The 22,417-nt window shown below is 49.8% G+C and overlaps 1 protein-coding gene across 2 annotated transcripts in view; it reads left to right on the top strand.

Moving 5' to 3' along the window:
* The window catches only part of PLXNA4 (plexin A4), a 451,337-nt gene that overhangs the window by 420,503 nt on the left and 8,417 nt on the right, over positions 1–22,417 (top strand). For both annotated transcript variants that reach the window (XM_055392292.2, XM_055392291.2), the window contains exons 26-31: positions 5,470–5,573; positions 6,117–6,216; positions 7,417–7,607; positions 8,835–9,004; positions 13,326–13,538; positions 20,942–21,092. In XM_055392292.2, the coding sequence (XP_055248267.1) occupies positions 5,470–5,573; positions 6,117–6,216; positions 7,417–7,607; positions 8,835–9,004; positions 13,326–13,538; positions 20,942–21,092 (929 nt within the window). The remainder of the gene's footprint in view (positions 1–5,469; positions 5,574–6,116; positions 6,217–7,416; positions 7,608–8,834; positions 9,005–13,325; positions 13,539–20,941; positions 21,093–22,417) is intronic.

Genomic DNA, 22,417 nt, shown 5'->3' with positions numbered 1-22,417 from the left:
ACCAGGTGTCACACTTGCTGTCACAATAATTAAAAAAAAAAAAAAAAACAGAACGTTTTTAGATGTCACCCCTCCTGCTCCCAGGTGAATTTTCTGACCGTTTTAGCAGATACACTCTGATTTTCTCTTGGCTCTCCCAGCTCTTCTCTGGTGCCTGCTCCCAGCACTTCAGCGTGGCCAGGTGTTGAAGGTCTCAGGGCTCCCTGCCAGGTGTTTCCTTGGGTTTCACCTGCTGACAGGCGTGCAGAGCCATAGAATCATGTCTCCCCCCACAGCCTCCTTCTCAGCCCGGGGTTTGGAGGGTGGAGTGGGCCCTGTGCAGTGCTGGTGTGTGCTCCTAGTGAGAACCTGTTCACAGTGCCCCCAAGGTAAGAAAAGGTGGCAGGGGTGGAGGTCCAGGCATGTGGTCATGAAGGTGGTCCTGCGTGGACTGTGCAGGTCGATTTTGCTGGCTCTACCTAGCCTGGTTAGTGGCTCCTTCTACCCTTTCCTTTCTTCAGCAGCCCTTCCTGAAGCTTCCTGGGATGGGTCTGAGGAGAGATGATGATAGGAAGACTGGAAATGGGGTTATTGCAAAGCCTGAAGGGTCCCCAGCCTGGTGGAAAAGGTGCATGTGCACATGTGTGAGTGCATGTATGTGGGTGTGTGCATGTGTGTGTGTGCATGTGTGGGTGCCCTTGGGCCCACCTGTATGTCTACACTGTGAGGGCCAGAACTATCAGGTGCTGTGCACCCTGGGGAGAGTTTGCCTCTCAGCATGGCACCTACTGGTAGGTAGGGGACTCTTCAAGAGCCAGGCCAATGGGGTCCTCCATGCAAGCATCTCCTTCCAGGTCGGCCTGTGGAGGATCTCTTTCCTATCCATGCCTCAGCTTCCCACTGCCAATTACATGGATCTCCACACACTTGGAGGCAGGCCAGTGTCCCCCTACCTCTCCCCTTCCTAGAGACTCTGCAAGCATGACCTGGCCATCTTCTGAGCGTCCCTGAAACCCACACCCCTGCCCCACTACCTTCACTTAGGTCCTCGCTGCCACTTCTGCTTTGGACAAAGGTGGCCATCCCGACAGGGCTCATGCCTCTTTGCCCCTCTAATAATGCTCTCCTCTCCTTATCCCCTCCCCGCTCTGTCTCCCTGGCCTCAGCTCAGCTCCAGACACCTTGGCATGGCATGCTGGATCTTTCTTAACTTAGCTCCTGACCTCCCTACACCTCTCCAGCCTCTCAACTTTCTCCTGCTCAGACTCATCGATCACTAGAACTACAACATGAGTGCCACCTTTGGACCAGAACACTTGTCCCCCTGGCCAGCCAGCGAACGCCTACCCATCCTTCACAATTTAACCTGGGCAGCCCTTTCCTACCAGCTCCCCATAGCTCCTCTTCCCTGTCTCACCCCTGCCCTGACCAGCAGGCTCTTGCACAGCCTCTCCACACAAGGAGTCTTCAAGGGCAAGGGCTTATGTTTTATCCCGTTTCCTTGTTTAACTACCTCTCATGCCCAGTTGGCCATGCCCAGCACACTGGGGGCACATGGCAAGTGTTCTTTGATGAATGAGTGAGCGTGGAGCTGCAACACCTCCTGGACCTGGATTCTCACCACAGAGACTGCAGGAGATGCGTCTTGTGAGATGGGACTGTAGGTGTCCTCTTTTGTAGGAGAAGGTGTTTGTGAGGAGTCACTCTGCCCCAGGATTTGCTACAGCTCTCTCTGAGCTCAGCATCTCATAGCATTTGATGCCTGGGAGGTATTTTCCAGCTTCTCACTGTGCCCCACAGGCAGGCAAAAAATGCCCAAGAGGTTCAGCCTTCACGGGAGGATGCTGGCCATTGGCTGAGCTATGACATTGCCTCTTGGCTATCCTAATGTGGTCACCTCCTACAGAGCAAGGTAGAGACTCAAAAGAGAGATATTTTTAGTGACATTTTTTATAGGCAAGACAGAAGGAGCCCATCTGGTAAAAAGAGGGCTGGATCAAGCACTGGGGGACCTGGGTTCTATTTATTTTCATTACTGTTATTAAAACTAAGCACACACTGAATATGCAACAAAGCACAAAATTAGATACCGCCCTCACAGAGGGCCTCCTGAGGCTGATTCAGCCAGTCGTGCACACCGTGAGGGGACCAGGGTGCTGGCCTTCATATCTAAGGTGGCAGGGCTGTCTCATCCTCAGCTGACTCAACCTGACCTTGGGATCTTTACTTCTGGGGTGGGGATGAGATTTTATGAGCCCAGCCATGCAGCTTAGGAGAGGGCACTGTTCCTGGGCTAGAGGGAAGCCACCTGCGATGGCCTTTGACCTTGGCTTTTCCTGGCCCCTGCTTTACTCAGTAGAGCTCTATGGCTCAGATTTCTATTGAGAGAAGGTCAGGAAGTCGTGCAAGAGCACTCCAGAAAGCTGAGCCCATGCCCACTATCTGATCTTCTTGAGACATTCCGTGATGAGCCTAGGGAAATTAGAGACCATAACTGGCCTGAAGAAGGGGTTTCAGGAAAGGAAGGAGGGCAGGTAAGTATGAGAGTGAAAGTGGGTTCTGGCCAACAGGGTAAAAGTAAGGAATTTGGGTAGAGAAGAGTGACATTAAGGAGTGGCTTTCCTTGTCAGCCTACTTGAATTATTCTGTGCCAGGGAATGTGGGGCTGCCCGCCAGTTATACTCCACCCTCTCTCCTCCATTCTGGGTTCAGCTGGGTGGGCTACTTGTGATCCTTGCTTCTTTCCTGAAAGCCTCAGGGATGGAGCTGCCCACACCAGCTGCCCGTCAGTCTGGGCTCTCTTTCATCAGGACTAAGTTGTAGATGCTACAAAACAACAATTTCAACTACCACTTTCTTCTTCTTCTTCCTCTCCTTCCCCTTCTCCCCCTCCCTCTCCCCCTCCTCCTTTCTCCTCCTCCTCCTCCTTCTTCTTCCTCCTCCTCCTCCTTCTTCTTCCTCTTCCTCCTCTTCTTTTTCATCTTCGTCTTCTTCCTTCTCTTCTTTCTCCTTTCTGATATTTCAGAAAAAAAGCACATAGCAATTTTTTTCTGTCTAGGACATAACAAAATAATAGGCTTGCGAGATCTAAAAGCAAGCTAAGTGTACTCCTTGATTCCAGCCCCCTCTCTCCATATTGGCTTTTGGGGAAACATCCCTGACTTTTTGAGATAATTCCCAAGAAGACATGACCATGCTCTACCCAGTCTTTTTGGATAGGGGCATGGAGATAGGTGGACTCTCATTCTCATAATTTCCGGGCATGACTCAGCCAGGGTTGTTGAGTATGGCAGCTCTAAGGGGAATTGTGCATCATGGAGGAAGACCTGCCCTGGGGCCCAGAATCAGTCACCAACTGTCATTGCCTAGTTGGCCAGGCCATGTGGTTTATTCATTCAGATGCTCCTGAGATGTGCTACAATTCTTTATCAGCAAGCAGTGCCCTTGCAGCTGCTAAGCTAGAGGGCTGTCTCTCCACTGGCACCTTCTCCTTCTAGTCCTGGCAAGCCCCATGGTCACTTCAGTGGAGGAGACTCCCTTGGGCCCAGCCAGAGGACTTAGTGTCCAGAGCTGAGTTCATTGCATCCCTCTCCCTACCCCAAATATGAGGAAAGCAGAATGCTGGCTTCTTTTTTTTTGTTGTGCCCCAAAGCTGTTCCTCCACCCCTATGTAGCCTCTGACTTAACCAGGTGCCACTCACCATGCAAGTGGGGGAGGCTCACTGCTGTATACTCCCCAACCCAGACTGGTGTCCACCAGCATCCAACTGCACAGCACATCAGCTGTCTGGCCAGCTTGGAGGGATTCCTCTTCCTTTGCTCCAACCACTCAAAAGTGCATGCATGCATACCTCCATAAAATAAAAAACAAAACAAAAAAACTTAAGAAAAAAACAACACAATAACAAGCAAAAACACTAGTGACCAGATACCTCAGTGAGGCATTTTCCCCTTTGCCTATTAGTCTAACTACCCCAGACCATAATCACCATGAGCAATCCCAGCTGTGACATCCACAGGACTAAGGGATGGATGGTCCCCAGAGACTTCTTGCTCCAGTGAACAAGCATGTAGTCCCTGTGCTTTCATTCCTTTGACCACCTGACATGACGCTAAGCTCTAAATCAGGCAGCAGGGAAGCCCCAGGGACTGGAGGCAAGGGGCTTAGATTTTAGGAGCATCTCTGCTATTCCAAAGGGCATGCCATCTGTGAAATGGGGTTGGCAGCACAGACCACAACAAATACACAATGCAGGGAGGAATTGGTGCTCTCTGCCACAAATGTGGCTGGTCATGGACCAGCCTTGGCAGGAGGGAAACGAGGAAGAGAATCTGAACATGTGGCTCTGTGAGACATAGGAAGAAATCCCTGGTGGGTCAAGCAGTGACTGCCAGGCCACTTAATCCAGCAACTAACGACACTCTGAACGAGCCCAGCATTCTTTGCACATTTCAGAAGTATCAGCATCTGAGAGGCATTGAGCAGGATCTGGGCTGCCTGGAAACCAAACGTCTGGCTTCTTGGCTGGAACACATGTTGCATTTGAATTTAAGAGGCTGTTTTTCCTTTCTGGTGTATGTCCATGAGAATGGTATGTGTGGATGCGTGAGCTCATACATGTGTGTGCTGCATGAGTTTGTGTGTGTCTGACATGCGCATGGATTTTCATGTGTGTACATTTTGAGATAGGAATGTGCACTTCTCCACCTACACGTGATTTGTACCAAGTATGGTGGTGGGGATTTGGTTGATGAGAAACAGCCTCCCACTTCCATGTGTGATCCATCAGTAAGCCCATGTATTGTAGGTGTTTGGACCCATGAGAATAATATGGGGATGTAAATATATCCTTGTAACCTCAAACAATTAGGTGTTGGATAGATTACAACGTTGATATCATTTACATAAACTTTGCAGGGAATGGGATGTTCATGGGCGTGAGAATGGGTTTTGCTGATTTTTTCCACACTCTTTGACCCAATCTCCCTGACAAGGGTGACACACCTGCCAGTTTCACCCTGTAGGATACACCCCTGGAACAGGTCTGGGGCTGTTCAGTGACTGAGCCTACAGCCTTGATTTCATCAGCTCTAAGAGCTTCCAAACAAGTCACGCTACCACAACTATGCCACTTTGCATTTGCCTCATGCTTTGTCAAAGCTTAGTGTTTTATTATGTGCCTCTTTTGTTTGGCCAATACTTTTTGAGCACCTAATTTTTAGCCATTCATAGCAAGCAGATGGGCAAGGGTGGATAAGTGATGTTAGCCCCATTTTGGTCACATAGTTTGTTGGGCTCAGAACCAGAACTGGAACTCAGGGCCTCTCTGCGTTGAGAGCTTTGGCACTCCATTTTCGCAGGAGCATGTGCTAGCACTTGCAATGGATACACCCTTGAGCTAGCACTGCATAGGTACCTACACAGGGTCCTCAGCTTCCCCACAGGAGGGGTCATAGGGCCTCTCTGAGACGCCACCGTTCTCTTGGCAGAGTGGCGACAAGGAAGTGGGGCAAGGATGATCTTGCAGGATGAAGACATCACCACCAAGATTGAGAATGATTGGAAGCGACTGAACACACTGGCCCACTACCAGGTGAGGGGAATGTGGAAAGGGGAGGAGCTAGCCAACTACAAGTCCCTTGCCCTGGAAATCATTGCCCTGGAATAACAGGGCTAGACACCAAGCCCCTCACCAGCACTCCATGTTCCCTTAGTGATCCAGAGGAAATTGGTGTCTCCCAGCCAAGAAACCAGGAAACCCTGACCTCTTTGGAGATAGCATCCTGACATGCACACTTTCTGCAGGGCATGGGCAGAGTCCCCAGGGAAGGCTCTCCTGAGAAGTTCCTCTGGGCATTTAAGGCTGGGTCATCTTCCAGGGAAGCACTGGGATTGAGAATGCTAGGGAGGAGCTCTTGCCAGAAGTTACTCCAAGAGAAGCCACAAAACAGAATACTTGTCAGTATCCAGATCTGTGTCTTGTTCTGCTCCAAGGAAAGCTGACAGCCTCCAAAGTCCCCTAGTTCTCCAGCAAGGCACCAATTTCCCCTTAGTGCCAAGTTCATCATGATTTGTCCTTATTTCCTGGAGTGGCAGAGCTGCTGTGCCTAGGCCCTGAGAAGCTTTTTCCCTGTAGGTGCCAGATGGTTCTGTGGTGGCATTAGTGTCCAAGCAGGTGACAGCCTATAACGCAGTGAACAACTCCACCGTCTCCAGGACCTCAGCAAGTAAATATGGTAAGATCCCACCGGGTGTCCTAGGGAGGCCCGGGTGTCCTGAGCAGCTGTTGTCATGACAGCAGCATAGCCAGAAGGCAGGAGACTCTTGGAGAGGGGAGATGGGGCATCAGGCAGGCTGACCATCGGGGAAGAGAGCCAGGTGGGGGAAGAGGACCCTGGTTTCAGTCGGGCACTCTGATGCATAAGCAAGACCTTCATCCACGAGCAAAAGAAGTAAAGCCAACTTTCATGAATGTCTTCCAGGCTGTGTGATAGCTATTATCTCACATCATGTTCATAACAATCTAGTAAATTAAATAATTATTATTTCCCCCTATTATGCAGATTAGTACATTATAACTCAGGTGCACAGAGGCTAAATGATTTGTAAGAGCCACTGTTATTTTGCAGTGGAGTGCAGGTACAGACCAGGTGTGAGGCTCTGCAGTGGTGGGGAGAGGGTGCTGGAGGTGGGGTAGAAGCCAGAAGGAGCCCTGTTCTGCCCTATCTATGTGCTTTGGGGCTAGTCATCTGACCACTATGAGCCTTGGTTATTTATTTATTTACCAGAAGAAGAGACTGAAAAATCTACCAACTGAACAGGATCGTTCTAGATAATAAATACATAAATACAGAGAATAGTGCCTGCACACAGTAGGACCACCACTTCTTTTTCCTGCTCAGTACTCATTTCACAACACTTCACAAACACTGGCAGGAGTTTCAGCAAATAAACAGGAATAATTGGCACAGGCCAGAGGGGAGGACAGACGAAGGTGAGCAGGTTACCCAGCGATTACTCATCCGATCAGCGGTTATTGAGGGAGACAGGCTACCTGCTCTTAAGTATGTACTTAATTGGCTGCACAGAACACATCCTGAGACGTGACTTGAGAACTCTTACAAGGAAAAGCATTAAAAAAGTACAGGCTTATATTTTTACAAATTGAATAATTAAGGGTTGACACGATGCAGAGTACAGGAAGAAGGGGGAGATCTGAGTGGGTAGAATTAGCCACAGATAGTTTCCTGGAGGTGGTGAGAAAGGCATCCCAGTTTCAGGGAATGCACCAAACCAAGGCAAGGTGACAGCACCGGCCAATGGCAGGAATGATGAGACAGTCGTTGGCTTCTGCCGGAGCAAGGGATGCATGGTAAGGTGATGGGCTAAGGCCGTGTGGCCTCACATATGTCGGGGGGTGATCCTTGCCTTGGCAGAAAACATGATCCGGTACACGGGCAGCCCCGACAGCCTCCGCTCACGGACACCTATGATCACTCCTGACCTGGAGAGTGGAGTCAAGATGTGGCACCTAGTGAAGAACCACGAGCACGGAGACCAGAAGGAGGGGGACCGGGGGAGCAAGATGGTGTCTGAAATCTACCTGACCCGACTCCTGGCCACTAAGGTATCAGACTTGAGAACTGGGTGCAGGGAGCCCAGAGGCTATGGAGAGGGACTTCATCAGCCCACAGAAATGCCACAGTAGCCAGTACCCAGCATTCATGCTGGTGCCCACTCTATTACCCACCCCAGGAGGCACTGCTGACCATTCCCCGTACCGAACCTCAGAATCCTTCTCAATCCAGAACTCCAGGTAAACCCTGCCAATACATCAGTGTTGGCATGCAATCTGAAGATTTGTTTCTACCCCTTCTCCATGCCCTTCTGAAATACTGAGACTCTAATTGCCTCTTCACATTCTTCTGCCATGCCTTATAAAAGAATGATTTCTTCTCTGGGGTATCATCTACAATCTCAAGTGGGGGAAGGCGGGGCTCCATCACGACTTCCCAGGCACCGTATCTTTTCTTTTTTTTTTTTTTTTTTTTTTGAGACAGAGTCTTGTTCTGTCACCCAGGGTGAAGTGCAGTGGTGCAATCTCTGCTCACTGCAACCTCCTCCTCCCAGGTTCAAACAATCCTCCTGCCTCCCAAGTAGCTGAAACTACAAGCATGCACCACCACGCCTGGCTAATTTTTTTTTTTTTTTTTTTTTTTTTTTTTTTGTATTTTTAGTAGAGGTGGGGTTTCACCATGTTGGCCAGGCTGGTCTTAAACTCCTGGCCTCAAATGATCCATCCGCCTCGGCCTCCCAGAAGTTGGGATTACAGGCATGAGCCACCGTGTCTGACCTCCGGCACCATTTCTAATCCTGGTTCTGGGGACGTTGCTTGCCTGCAGTGCTAGTCTTTCACTCCTGAGACTGGGCTCAGCTCTGCTCTCTGCAGAGCCAAGTGAGTCACTGTTCATTAGCCAGTGTGAGTAATGCCCAAACAAAGCCAGCAGATTGTGTTTGTCTGCTCTGACCAAGTGAGTGTTCATTAGCATTTGTGAAAAGTGCTAAAATAACACCGCCAGAGGGTGTTCAACCAAACCGTGTTGTTGGCAGAGGAAGCCTTACGTAGGTCCAGTCATCAGTGTTATATCTCTTTTCCATGTGCAGGGGAAATTTAAAGCTGTTAGAGACAGATGAAATGGGAAAAAATGATTTAATGCATGGACTTACCCAATTTTACCCAAGTAGGGTGGGCTGTACACCATCCTCCCCTGCCTAGGTCTGTGAGGCAGGTTTTAAAAGCCATCCTCAGAACTACGTGAGTTGAGCTGTGTCTGGATATATCCTGCCTCTCCAGGGCACACTGCAGAAGTTTGTGGATGACCTCTTTGAGACCATCTTCAGCACGGCACACCGTGGCTCTGCCCTGCCCCTGGCCATCAAGTACATGTTTGACTTCCTGGATGAGCAGGCTGATAAGCATGGCATTCATGACCCGCACGTCCGCCATACCTGGAAGAGCAATTGGTGAGTGAAGGGAGGGCAGGGGGCACATCGGGAGCCCTGAGCCCACCCAGCCTCAAGTCAATGGTGGTGGGACTCTGGGCCTCCAGGAGAAGGGCTGACCAGAGCCTGTTTTCATCAGCAGGGACTCTGAGCAGGCACATTCTCTGGTCCTCCCCATCCACTCTTCCTAGATTTTTGTGCTCACTCCCTCTCTTACTTCCCTCTAGTCAAATCTGTCTGTGCATCTTTCTTTCCTATCACTTAGTCAGTTAACAAACATTTATTGAACCAGCTGAAGAAGCAAGAAATAATATGCCAAATGTCACGGCCAGGACACTCTCCCATCCAAGTACCTCCTGGGTGCCTGTGATTATGCTAGACACTGGGCTAATCAGACATGGCCCCTGCCCTCAATGAACTGACAGATGAGGGTGAGAGGCAAGGAAGTCTGCTGGTGTGGGACAAATGCTATGGAAGATGGAGGATGTGTCGTGTGCAACCAGATCTTAGAAGGGCAATGTCTAACAGTGACTTGCAAGCAGTTTTGAAACACACTTAGGAACCAGCCAGGTGAACAAAGGGCATTCCTATTCTATTCAAGCAATTGCTCTCTTCTCTTTTCCAAGCTGTGTGGTGAAGAGACCTGCCCTTAACGACTATGTCTTCCTTTGAGACAACAGTATTCTCCAAGTACTAATTGACACTCTAGGTGTTCTCCCCTATGATCCCCTCTCTCCTTTTAACATGGATCATCCTTCCTTTCACTTGTGAGTAATTTGTATTTCAGGTTGAAATTTCGAGATCGCACATCAGTATTCAGCACTTAGTACGGAAGCTTGCATAAAGCTGGGTCTCAATAATTATTGATGAGATGCAGAGCCAAGGTGGTCTCTGGTTGAGAGCTCTACCTGAGGCAAAGCTGGCTTATCCTTTGTCCCATCGCATCCAGAACTGCCTCCCTGTAGCTTTTCCAGATCTTCTTCCCCAGATCATTCTTCTGAGGCAGTGTGGGCCTGTTGCCCAGCACCAACAACTGCTAGGATGGGCAAGGCATTAGGGCTCAGCCAAGCACCCTGGCACCTAGCCCTGGGCCCCAAAGCAATGCACAGATGAAGGCAGAAGTCAGGCTTTGGTACCAAAACTGTATTCAATGTAGTATACTCTGGCTCCTCATCGTCTTCACCGGGAGAAGAGACTATCCCTGCTGAATATGAAAAACCAGGTAGGAACCAAGGTTGAGACCACAGAACCAAAGCATGGGGTTTGCTCCCATATTAACTCCTAGTGAGAGAAGACCTTCGTTCTGGGGTTCTTCCAACCTTTCTGAAATAAGACTCAAAAATCTAGATTGCTCACTCAGTGTAGCAAAACTTTGTGATGCGATTTCCTCCTTTGAAAGCTGTGCTGGGTCTGATATCTCCCAGGACCTGCCTTTAGGTAAGATGCGTTTAACTCTTCTAGACTTCTTGGCGTGACTACTGGGAGCTGTTCGGTGGGGCATGTCCCCAGCCTACCAATCTGCTTCTGTTAGTGAGTCTTCCTACTTATTTGCCTCCATTGAATGTTAGCAGCCTTCAGGAAATTAAAAAAAAAAAAAAACTGCTCTGCCCAGAACTTCTCTTGGTCCTAGCTGGAGAAAGTTGGGTCTTTCTAAACATTTCTACCTGCTTTTAGTAGCACATTGCAAGAATATCACCTACAATGGTATCTAAATCATTTGTTTTCACCCCATCCCTCCTGCTGGGGCAAGGCCACCTCCAGGGGTGCCATAATGTCCTTGGAGTGGAGCCAAATCTTTTTGGATGCCAGCTCTTCCAAGTACTCAGGTCTAAGCAAAGGAAATCCCAGAAAGTAGACAGTTTCCCCCAACCCTGAGGACACTGAGGACACTTTCCCTCAACCCTGACTTGATCTGTTGCTATGCTGAGCAAGACACAGTCTGGGAATTTTAAGATCTGCATATTGGCTTGGAGTTAATTGTCTCTGATGGAAAAGTGATTATTTTTTTATTCCTGGCCCAAGGAGTAACCCACCCTCTCCCCACCCTCTTCTTCCACAGTTCCCTACCTCTTCTCTTTTAAATAAACCTCCTGCTCATTTAGCCTGAGTGGCTGCAATCAACCAGAGATTAGTGCCACCACTAATGTTAATAATATGCTAATATTTCATTAGGCGGGAACCTCAGGTGGGTGCTGTGGCTTCCCTGTTTGCTGTGCCTGTCAGCAAAACTGGCTTGAGGACCGGGAAGCATAGGGAAGCAACAACCGGCAGAGCAAATGTGGACTCCCAGAGTCCCTATCCTTGGTGTAACTTGTGGAACAGCAGGAAGATGTAAACAGAGATTTCGTTAGCTGGGAAGTCGTGAGTCCTCCATTCAGGGCTCTGAGCCCAGCTGTCAGGAAGGCTGGGCAGCTGGAGTGACCCCTACTTTCACCTGGGTGTTGTGGCTCTCTGAGCTTTCCTGGGTGCCATCCCATTATTTCCTATTACGGATTTCCAGGGATGAAGCAAACACCGCCAAACATTGTCAGACCTCAATGCTGCCTGCCTGAGTCCCGCCCTGCACACTTTGTAGGAACTTAATAGATCCTTGTCGACTGATTGGTAGTCTTGAACATTAGGTTTTCCTGTATTAATAGCATTTGTTATTTGTACATGCTGGCTGCTGGGAGATAGAACAAGTATAGAAATATTGTACTGGTTCTATTGAAATGATGTAATTCAAAGAATTTAAGTTCTAACGAGCAAGCCAAACACATAATGAATATTCTAACTATTACCATCAGTGAGAACAACCACGAAAACAATAAAACATCAGGGGAAATGGCAGGAGGCAGAGGTGGGAGCAGAGGAAAGAAGTAAGCAATCCCTTGCATGGTGCCTAGCCTTCTTTCCTACCTGCGTCCAAGCAGGCTGGTTGGAAGCCGTAGGATTACAGCCTGCAGGGATGGCTACAGCCAAAAGGGGCAGAAGGTCCCAGGATTGGGACATTATAAGCAACAGGCTTACAATAGCAGACTGCAGGGCACACTTTTCCCTCTTTGTCTTTGTTAATGCAGATTTCCTGTCTGCAGCACATCCTCCACCCCCTTCCTCCAGGCCTCACCCTGCTAAGAAACACACAGGCCAGGCACAGTGGCTCACGCCTTGTAATCTCAACACTTTGGGATGCAGAGGTGGGCAGATCAACTGAGATCAGGAGTTCAAGATCAGCCTGGCCAACATGATGAAACCCCATCTATACTAAAAATATAAAAATTAGCTGAGTGTGGTGATGGGTGCTTGTAGTCCCAGCTACTCAGGAGGCTGAGGCAGAAGAATCGCTTGAACCCGGGAGGCAGAGGTTGCAATGAGCTGAGATCGCCCCACTGCACTCCCGCTTGGGTGACAGAGCAAAACTCCATTGAAAGAAAGAAAGAGAAAGAGAAAGGAAAGACACAAGTTTTAAAACTCCCACCATCAAGTGCCCCCTTTGTGAAGGCATTCTGGACACTGCCCTCTGGGTAGGCTTGATGCTTCCCTTGGTCCCATGTTGGACCCTACACATCCCTGGTCCTAGCACCAACAGTCCTCCCGGCATGTAGTTGGTTTCATGTCTGCCTTTCCATGAACCCACCAGAATGCAGGCTTCTTGAGAGCAGAGGATGTGTCTCATTCATCACTGTATCCCCAGTTGCAAGCACAGTTACTGGTGGGCAGGAGGTGCCAACTGGAGGGGAAGGAGGGAATACGAAGGGGCCCATGAGGTGGGTGAATGTGGGTTTTCAAGCGTGCCAGCTTAGAAATGAAAAATCAGTCAGCTACACTGTACTTCTCAGCCCCAGTAGGAGTAGGCTGAGAGGCCCAGACAGGGAGGAAGGGTGTGACTTCTGCCAAGTCATACAGTAGATGGCAGAGAGTCAGATACAAAGCCTAGATTCCAAGCAATTCCTTACAGTTTGCCAACTAGATGCTCTTGTACCAGGCTTAGGAGCAGACAGACAGAGAGTTAGAAATTCCACTTTATAGCGTACATCATGGCTGCCTTTTAGACCAAAGGGAAGATGATGAGCCCTGCCATCAAGGCTGGGTATCAAGTCCTCTCAAGTACCTACCAACATTATATCTCTGGATGAATTATTCAGCCTTGCCAGTCCTCAGTTTCCTGGAAGGTAAACTGGGGCCCTGCAGACCTGCCTCACCTCCCTTCCCTGGCACATCCCATCCGCAGCATAGAGAAGGCTCTTAAGTTCTATTAGTTCCCCAGGCTTCTCTCCTTCTCCAGAGACCCCTCCTACCCACACCACGGCACCACTGCCCCGTCTCTCCTGACCATCTCCATCTGCCTCTTCCTTCCACGCAGCCTGCCCCTGAGGTTTTGGGTCAACATGATCAAGAACCCGCAGTTTGTGTTTGACATCCATAAGAACAGCATCACAGACGCCTGCCTCTCTGTGGTGGCTCAGACCTTCATGGACTCTTGCTCCACGTCAGAGCACCGGCTGGGCAAGGACTCGCCCTCCAACAAGCTGCTGTATGCCAAGGACATCCCCAGCTACAAGAACTGGGTGGAGAGGTGAGTGCTGGACCACGGAGCCAAGTCAGGGCCCCTTGCTGGAGCCAGCAGCTCCCTCGACAAAAGGTCCCCTCCCCGTCAAAAACCAGCTGCATTTCCAGATGAGTCATTCACAAGGCCTAATCCTGCCACTGCAACACCCACACCCCCAAGTCCCAGTGCTGCTGTCCCCTGAAACCAGAATAGGAAAACCTGGCCAGAGGTTGCCATGGTAGCTCAGCTTCCCTAGATAACAGGCCCTGGAGCCTAGTGGCTGAAATGTCTTCTAGGCCCAGAAAGGAGATGCGGCTCCCAGCTCTAATCTTCACCTCCCACCCCCCAAAAAATAAATAAAAACTGTCATCATAACACTTCAAGGGGCCAAACTACATCATTGCTGCAGAAAAGGCTGGAGGCCTCTACCCATCTGCTCCTGTCTGGCTGGCAGTTCCCAGCATTCAGTGGGGATGTCTTTGTCACTGTCTGAACAGTTTCTCACTCTCCCCATCCCTTGACTCTTGCATGAGCTCTTAATGCCCTGGTTCTTGCAGCATTGTGATCAAATCCCAGTGTCCTGCAGAGCTCTCGTGACTGAAGGTCCCCCTATGAGCTGCAGGGCTGGGCTCTTCCTAGGGCAGTGCTGACTCATGGTAAAGAAGGTTAATGGTTTGTCTGAGCCACATCAGCTCCATACGCCAAGCACCTGAACTAAGCAACCAGCTGAAGCTTTATTTATTCATCGCAGAAGCCCTGTACTAGGGAGAGGACAGGAACTATAAGCTCCTTTTATGCCATGAAGGTGAAGAAATATACATGCAGAATGGCTAAGTAATCTGCCCAAGATGATTTAAAGAACCAAGATGAAACTAGATCCCAAGCCTCTTAGCTGACTCCCAAATAACCTTCCTACTTATTTGCGTTACTTTCAGACAGGGCCTCTGCCAACCCATATGGTTTAAGAAAGATGCCCCTTCCTACAGAATGAGGTAGCCCCACACCAAGTGTGTAGTTTGCTGAATGAAGGGCTTTGTCACCCCCAGCTCATCCTCTTGTCCGAGTACCTTTGTGCAGTGAATAACCTGCGCAACTCTACATGGTAGTCCTGCATTTAGACTTTCTCTTTATTCTAAGTAGCTTAAATATAGGAAACCTAGAGGGAAGCTCAGATATGGTGACTTTTTGAAGAGTAAAAGAGTCCAGAAGGTGTTCTTGACTTGGTGACAAAATGAACTTTATCATTTTGCCTATGATAAAGACAGCCTCTGTCTTTATACTTGAAAATTGCCTTCCCTTATAAAAAGGAAATAACTAAGAGGGAGTAGAGTCCTGGTCACCTCAGTGCATTAGTGTCACTAAAAGGGTTTGATTCTGTTTTTCCCTCTCCCCTCTGCTCTTTGATACCCTCTCCTCCTTTCCTACTGATGCAGGTGGTGGACATGCCACCCCGGCTGTCCAAAAGGAACCCAACTCTTTTGTCCTAGTGTCTGATTATGTCTGAGTCACCTAGACAGGCTCTCACCTCCTGCTATGTAGACAGTGGCTCACTCTTCCAACAATAGAGCTGCCAGGAGCAGGCCCTCCAGCCCCTCCCGTGTGGACAGCCAATTCTTCAGCAGGGAGAGGGGGAAGAGGCAGCAGCTGGGCTGTTGGTCATCCGAGTGCCACAGTGTCATTGTGATAGTGCCCCAGGCGGGGAAGGGGAAACCAGGGCTGTGAAGGGCTGGGAACATTTATAAAGTGTCTGCATAAAGGACACTTCCCAGGAACAGGCTGCGTAGTCAGAGCTGAGGCTCATGCATGGGCTGAGCAAGTGGTCTCCTTTCTGCTTGGTGCTCATTGAGGTTTGTGCCATGCAGCTGCTGCAGGTCACAAGTAAACGCAGTCCATTGGGTTATTTTTAGGAGTGATTTGATGGTTTCCATTTCCTATCCCGCTCGTTTCTTAGCAACCACTGACACTTTCAAGAAAGTCATCTTTCACTTACTTGAAGCCCCAAATCTTTTCTCCTTTTCGGGACTGGGGTACAAAGACAGATAGATTGAGAAAACAGCACAGACAGGGCTGAAGTCAAGCCCAAAGTGCTTCTTCACTTGGTGATGGAGGGACAAGTCCACTCCCACTCCCAGAGGAGGTATCCTCCAAGCTTGCCTGGCTCCCCGGAGGGGAAAGTAAAGTCCGGCAGGGCAGACCTCACCTGGGACCACAGCACACCTGATATCCCACCTCCCCATTCCAAGGAAATTGGCAGCCTGCAGTTGAGGATGATGGTAGAGTGACCTGGCCACGGCTTGGTCACTTCTGAATTTGCTCCCCTGCTGTTGGTCAAATGGAGACAGTCCTCCCAGGACTTTTTACTTAGAGGCTCATTGCTGTGGAGTGTGCTCTGCATGTATTTGGGGAAGGTTTTCTGCACCATCACAACTGAAAAATAGGGCTTACCCTGGCTGGTCCTCTCTTCAGAGCAGGTGAAAAAGGGAAGCATATAAATTCAGGAAGCCTCAATAACTCTTGGTTGAATGGCATGGATGATTCTGCCAGTATGTTGAGTCTTCTAGAAATTCTTTACCCTCCCACTCATCTTTTCATCTGTCCTCCCACCCATCCCCCACTCATCCTTCCATCTAGTCTCCCACCAGTCTTCCCATCTGTCCTCTCACCCATCTTTGCGCCCATCCTTCCACCATCCTCATACTCATCCTCTCATCCGTCCTCCCACCTGCCCTCCCTTCTCTCCTCTCACTCATTCTCTTACCCATCCTCTAACCCACCCTCCTGCCTGTCCTCCCATCCATCCTCCCACCTGCCCTCACTCCTGTCCTGCCATCTATTTTTCCATCTCTTCTCTGATCTCTCCTCCCACCCATCCTCCTACCTGTCCTCCCTCCCACCATCTCCCCACCCATCCTCCCGTCCCATTCCTGCCTCCAAGTACCTTGTAATAATGGTGATTTGTAGCCCCACTGTGGATTCTCAGTATTCATTCCCCTCATCCAAGAATTTGAGCTTTTGCTTATGGCCAAATCTGGAAAAAGGGAGAAGAGTCTCTTGGTTTCCAATTAGCAGTTAACTACTACCTTCATCTTACAGACAAAACACAACAGTGTCGTCACCATGAAGTGGCGTGTTGTGATTAGTTGTAGTTTTTGTGTCATTACCAGTAGCAAAACATTTGCATACTTTAGTAGTGATTTCCTCTGATTTTAACTTGGAAGAGTTGAAAGGTCATTCTTGCAGCAACATTGGCCTCACTCACTTGCCATCAGTCAGCTTTTAAGAAGTAAGTAGAATGGAGTCACAGAAGGCCACTGGGGTTTGGACTAGAGTGTGCCACACATTTGAATGTCATCTATCATGTGTGTCACGGCATGAAAAAAGGTTAAGAATTTTAAATATTTAAATATGCCTCCTATGGAAACCATCCAGTCAAATACATAAAATGGTGACAGCTCACCCTGGGAGCAAGATATAGTCTAGAGGTGAGATATAGACATTTCATTAACATATTCATTAATTCATGGGTCAAACATTAATGGTATCCATCATGAGTGAGTTGGGTACTTGAAATGCATTGAACTTGACCCTTTCTTTGCAGCTCCTGTGGTCAGGGAGGCCACACAGATGCTCAGCAGGCCCCACAGCATCATAGTGGGGAAGTCAGGGTGTGGGGCCTCGTTCTGCTGAGCCCAGAGAGACCCTCCCATGATTCACAGAGGAAAAGACTTGTGCAGGGCCTTGAAAGGTACATATTGGGAATATCAGAGCATCAGGCTGGAAATATCTTTCACTCCTGCATCTTCATCCTCGAGGTGTGTGGAGGGATGCCAACGCTGTGTTCTTTCCAAAAAGTTTAGGGCATTGGAGACCATCTTCCCAATCACTACAGAGCTATCCTAAAGGCAGATGTGAGATATGCACTGTCACTCTCTGGGCCCAGGATTTCTGCTGGCATCCCACTACCCCATAGAAATCCACAGACGAGGACCCTGCAGACTGGCCAACAGTGGAGGATGCGGCTCTGTGGGGTGCTGATCTTTATGGCTGCTCCCAGAGGCCTGATGTCAGGACCTCAGTGGTGCTGGCCTCCTCCCTGCTGTGAGCAACTCAGCAAAGAGAACCAGGGAAGGCCAGTGGTGGGACCAGCTCCTTCTTAGCAGGTCAGGCTTGGGGCAGCTCGGAGGGGTCCTGAAGGACTTCATGGAGATGGGCTCACCTGAAGGCAGAATGCCCACAGGACTGCAGGCAGAATGCCCACAGGAGCAAGTTCAAGCACAGGGGCCCAGGCTCCCCTTTCCCTTCCTCAATGCACAGCCAGCAGATGAGAATGCTTGTTTAAAGTTCCTGAACAGGGCTTAATTGTGTTCTTCCTGATCAATAAGGCTTCCTAGCGGAGGAGCCCAGCACTGGGGCCGGCACAACAGGAGCGAGAAGGAAGCAAGGTTCACCCGGCAGAGGTAGTGCCAGATGAGTCAGCGTCAGGCACAAGGTGCTGGCTAGGGAGTGGGAGTGGGGGAGCATGAGGGGTCAAGACAGCATCGACAAAGCCCTGCAGAGAAGATGGGACCACTTAGCAGCAGGCAGGCTTGGGATCAAAAACAGAGTAGACTCTCAGCAAGACTTAAGCCCCACACCCACAGACACTGGGCTGTCAGTGGCCGAGCTGATTTAGAACTTGCTGAAGATGAGGTCATGCAGTTGGCCCACCTGTCAATAGTATGTGGCCACAGACGTGCCCTGATTTGATCCAGCCTCCCCAGTGCAAAGGGAACAGGAAAGAGACAGGAGCTGCCCAGCCAGGACCTGACCTCAGAGAGAGGATGATGTGTTCAGGAGAGGCACGTCACCCAGTACCTCTAGATGAGATGGTCAGGGCCCCAGCCCTGTCCTACTCTACTCTCAACTCCCTGCCCTCCACCCCAGCAGCTCTGTCTTTCTCACACATGCATATATACTTCTAGATATTCTCTTTGGAGAAATGGACAGGGCTTTTAGTGCGCTACCATGAGGCAAGACACTGTGAAGGCAGAGTGCTGGGCTTCTGTTGTTTCCCCTAGTGATGGTCTCTTCACTGCAGACACAGTGGCCCCTAACCTAGGATTCCTTACACCTCGGGGACTATAAAGGCAGCAAGAAGGTCCCTGGCACTGTTTGCAAAAAGCCTGACAGAGCCACCTGCCTACTGTGAAAGGTTCCACAGCTGGTGAGAGAAATTACAGGAGTCTTTGCTTTTGATGACAGTTATGTCCTTTCCATGGGAACCTGGGTTTTTCACCTGGTCAGAGGCTCTGATTGTGTACAGGTGACAGAGTATACCTGTCTGGTGGAAGCTTGGAACTCAGCTGAGTTGCCAGAGTTGCGTGGCTGGCTGCTGGCCATGGTACCAAAAGTGAGTGAGGTTATTTGTTCACACTTTTTACAAATAAAGCCTGTGAAGATAGCCCTTTACTTGACAAACATATCTTGCTCGGTAGACATGGGATCCCTAAGGGGACAATGACACAAATCTCCTTGGGAATGGCAAGGTTGGGAGCTACTACTGAAATCTCTGGTGTCCCACTATAAAATGGAACATTGGCATTTATTGCATTCCAGAAATGGTTACAATGAATCAAGTCTCGCTGCAATTTTATACCTGGAATGTCATTAAATTACTCAGAGCCCTGTGTCCTGAGGCACCTGAGGATGTGTTTTGGGGCGGGTCATAGGCCTTGAAGAGAACAGGCTCTTCTGGGGATGGAGCAAAGAAAGCAAAATGAAACAGGAAGGGGTACTGGGCCCTGAGGGTTCTGAAGGTGGAGGAGGGGCAGGGAATGGAAGAAGATGTGAAGGATGGAAATACAAATAAGACGGGGGCAGGGCGGCCTGTCTGAACACCCAGGCTGCTCTGAGAAAGGCCACGTTATTACGCCCTTGGCCTTGTTGCCTGTCTCAGGCTCCTGCCCAGCCAAAATGCTACCAGTTCAGCAAAACAGTCGACAAAGTGTCTGGTATGTGGCCAGGGGAGTCCCCTCTGACCAGCCCCTTCCCTTGCCAGGGAGCACAGCTGTCATCTCCCTCCCTCTGCCTCCCCATTTTCCAGGCAGAACAATAGATCTGCAATCCCAGTACCACTGTGGCTCAGAGCAGGGAAGCCATCCCAGCCCTCACTAGCCCAGGGATGCTCTGGTACAAATTGAACTGTCATTCCATTGCAGGCCCTTGAGCTGATGACTGGGATGGCACAGGAAAACCATCTCTGCCAGTCTTCACCCACCTCCTAGGCACTGATGGGAACAGTTAGAGGTCAGGGAAACAGCACAAGACTGACGGGGTCCTGGTTGGAGAAGTGAAGGATAGGGCTGGGAAAGACACAGGGCTGGGGTGCAGAGGGAGACGACTGTCCCGGAGCCTCTGACCAAGATTCGAGTTCTGAGAACTCCCAGGGTCTGTCATTGTCACCAATACACTTGCACAACCCCAAGAGTGAGTGCCTTTTCTTAAACTTGGTGCCTAGGTGCCTTGCTTCATGCACCCTAGTCCCTGCCCTGCAGACTGTCCTCCCCCATCCCCTCTGATCCTAGGTTTCAGGTTTACTTTCTCCAGCATGGCAGCCACAGGGATTTGGCATGGGCTGGATTGGGCTAGGCTGAGCTGGGCCACCACAAGGCCTTGAGGTTTATGATGCCCTCCTGTCATTGCAGTTACCTCTTCTCTTTTATGCAGTCCACAAGCCCAAAAGTACATAGGAGAGGGTGAGAAGTGGCTGTCTTTGGGGACACTGAGGCCTTTCAGTTCCTCATTAAGAAACTGCGCAACCCCCCTCTGGTGGGGGAGTTGAGGTTTGGTGCATAAAATGTCAAATTGCAGAAGTTAAAAATGTAAATGCTGGCATCTAATTAACCAGTTGACAGCAGTGCACAGCTGCAAGTGACAGTGACTGATTGCCTTCTGCCAGTCTCTCCCTGAGCAGCCTCAGCCCTGCCTCCTCCCATTTAGCCCCCAGAGAGTGGAGGACATCAGAGAAGAGCAACCGCTCGGAAGAGCCTTCGGGCCCTGCTGGAGGAGATCCCTTGCGTCTGTGGGAGGGGCGTTACAGAATCTCAAGACAGTCTAGACCTCTCTGTGTGGTAGCTGAGAGCAAAGAGGATGCCCGAGTTGGGCCCCTCTGGCTCTCGGTTCCTCTCCTGTCTTGGCCACTCCCCAAATCCCTTCCCTCTATGCCTCCTGCATCCAGAGCTGCAGAGGGCTCTTCCTGGTTTGGACCCAGCAACCCAGATGAGAGAGAGACCACAGTGGTCCCCAGGTGGCCACAGCACAAGTACCCACTACCTGCAGTGCAAGCTGAGCTCATGGCCCCAGACACGGTGCTGGGAGCATCCATCTCTCCTCTACTCCATATGCACGACTCCAGCTTCTCCCTGCTTCTCCCTATTTCCATCCCTCCACAGGTATTACTCAGACATAGGGAAGATGCCAGCCATCAGCGACCAAGACATGAATGCATACCTGGCTGAGCAGTCCCGGATGCACATGAATGAGTTCAACACCATGAGTGCACTCTCAGAGATCTTCTCCTATGTGGGCAAATACAGCGAGGAGGTAAGCTTTGCCCTGCTCCAGGCCCATTGGGATGGAAGGGGGCAGAGAATGAAGACAACCCTGCATGCCTCCATGTAAGAGATCATCGCCACAGACACCTCCACCTCTGCTGGGGGAACCACCACTGAGGACCTGGGGCTGTGTTCCAAAGGCTGGGATGCTAGAAACCCTCCATCCCATAAATTCTGCATTCATCCCTGTCCTTCTTAGATATGTAAATAAGTGCCTGTTTCTTTTATATTGTCTAATTCTTATTTTCTCTCCAGTATTTCTTCTTTTTTATGTTTTCCACATCTTTCTCTGATCTAACTCTCTTTAAACAGGCATCTCCTCACTCCTATGGGCAGGCTATGTGGTATGGCATTGTATGGTATGTTGTAGAATAGAATAGAAACAGAATAGACTAGAGATGAAACAGAAGTGAGTCAAAACAGAATGGAATAGAATAGAATGGAATGGAACGGAGTAGAGTAGAGTAGAGTAGAGTAGAGTAGAGTAGAGTAGAGTAGAGTAGAGTAGAGTAGAGTAGAGTAGAGTAGAGTAGGAATAGAATAGAATAGAATAGAATAGAATAGAATAGAATAGAATAGAATAGAATAGAATAGAACAGAACAGAACAGAACAGAACAGAACAGAACAGAACAGAACAGAACAGAACAGAACAGAACAGAACAGAACAGAACAGAACAGAACAGAACAGAACAGAATAGAATGTGTTTTCTGTTTTGTTCCCTCACTGGAAAATCCCACCTGGGGTCATTGCCACTATTGACAAGGCCTTCTTTCTGGCCAGTGCCATGGTGCTTTGGGAGTTTTCTTGCCTATGCATGGGGTCAGGAGCAGCTGGGAGAGAGAGGCCCCTCAGACATCTTCTGGTCAGCCCAGGAAGCTCAGGAAGACACAGGCATGTGCAGGGGCACACACGACACTGCTGGGTAGGAGGAAGCCTGTGTCTTCCTGGGCTTCTAGTCAGCTCTCTTGCCATGGGTCTGGCCATCCTTGGAATCCAAATTCCCTGCATCTGAGCAGCAGCATAGCCACCTTCTCTGAGTGGACAGTAGTAAGAGAAGCTGAAGCTTGTGCCCCGAGTTCTCTATTTCCTCCCATCCTCATCACTTAAGGAGAGTCCAGGAACCCCCAGTTAAAGAAGCAGACCCAGCAGGCCCAAGGCCTGCAGTCCTGCAGGCCATGAACAGCCTAATTCTATGGCCCTTACATCATGGGAAAGCCAGTGCTGGGTCCCTTAGGGGAGGGACCCTGATGCCAGTCGGCAGGTTAGTACTGGTCTGGGGCAGAGTTTTCCCCTTCCTGCGGCAATGCAAGGT

This window comes from Gorilla gorilla, chromosome 6 (assembly GCF_029281585.2).
Source record: "Gorilla gorilla gorilla isolate KB3781 chromosome 6, NHGRI_mGorGor1-v2.1_pri, whole genome shotgun sequence".
Classification (NCBI taxonomy): domain Eukaryota; kingdom Metazoa; phylum Chordata; class Mammalia; order Primates; family Hominidae; genus Gorilla; species Gorilla gorilla.
This window is presented reverse-complemented; position numbering and strand designations above follow the sequence as displayed.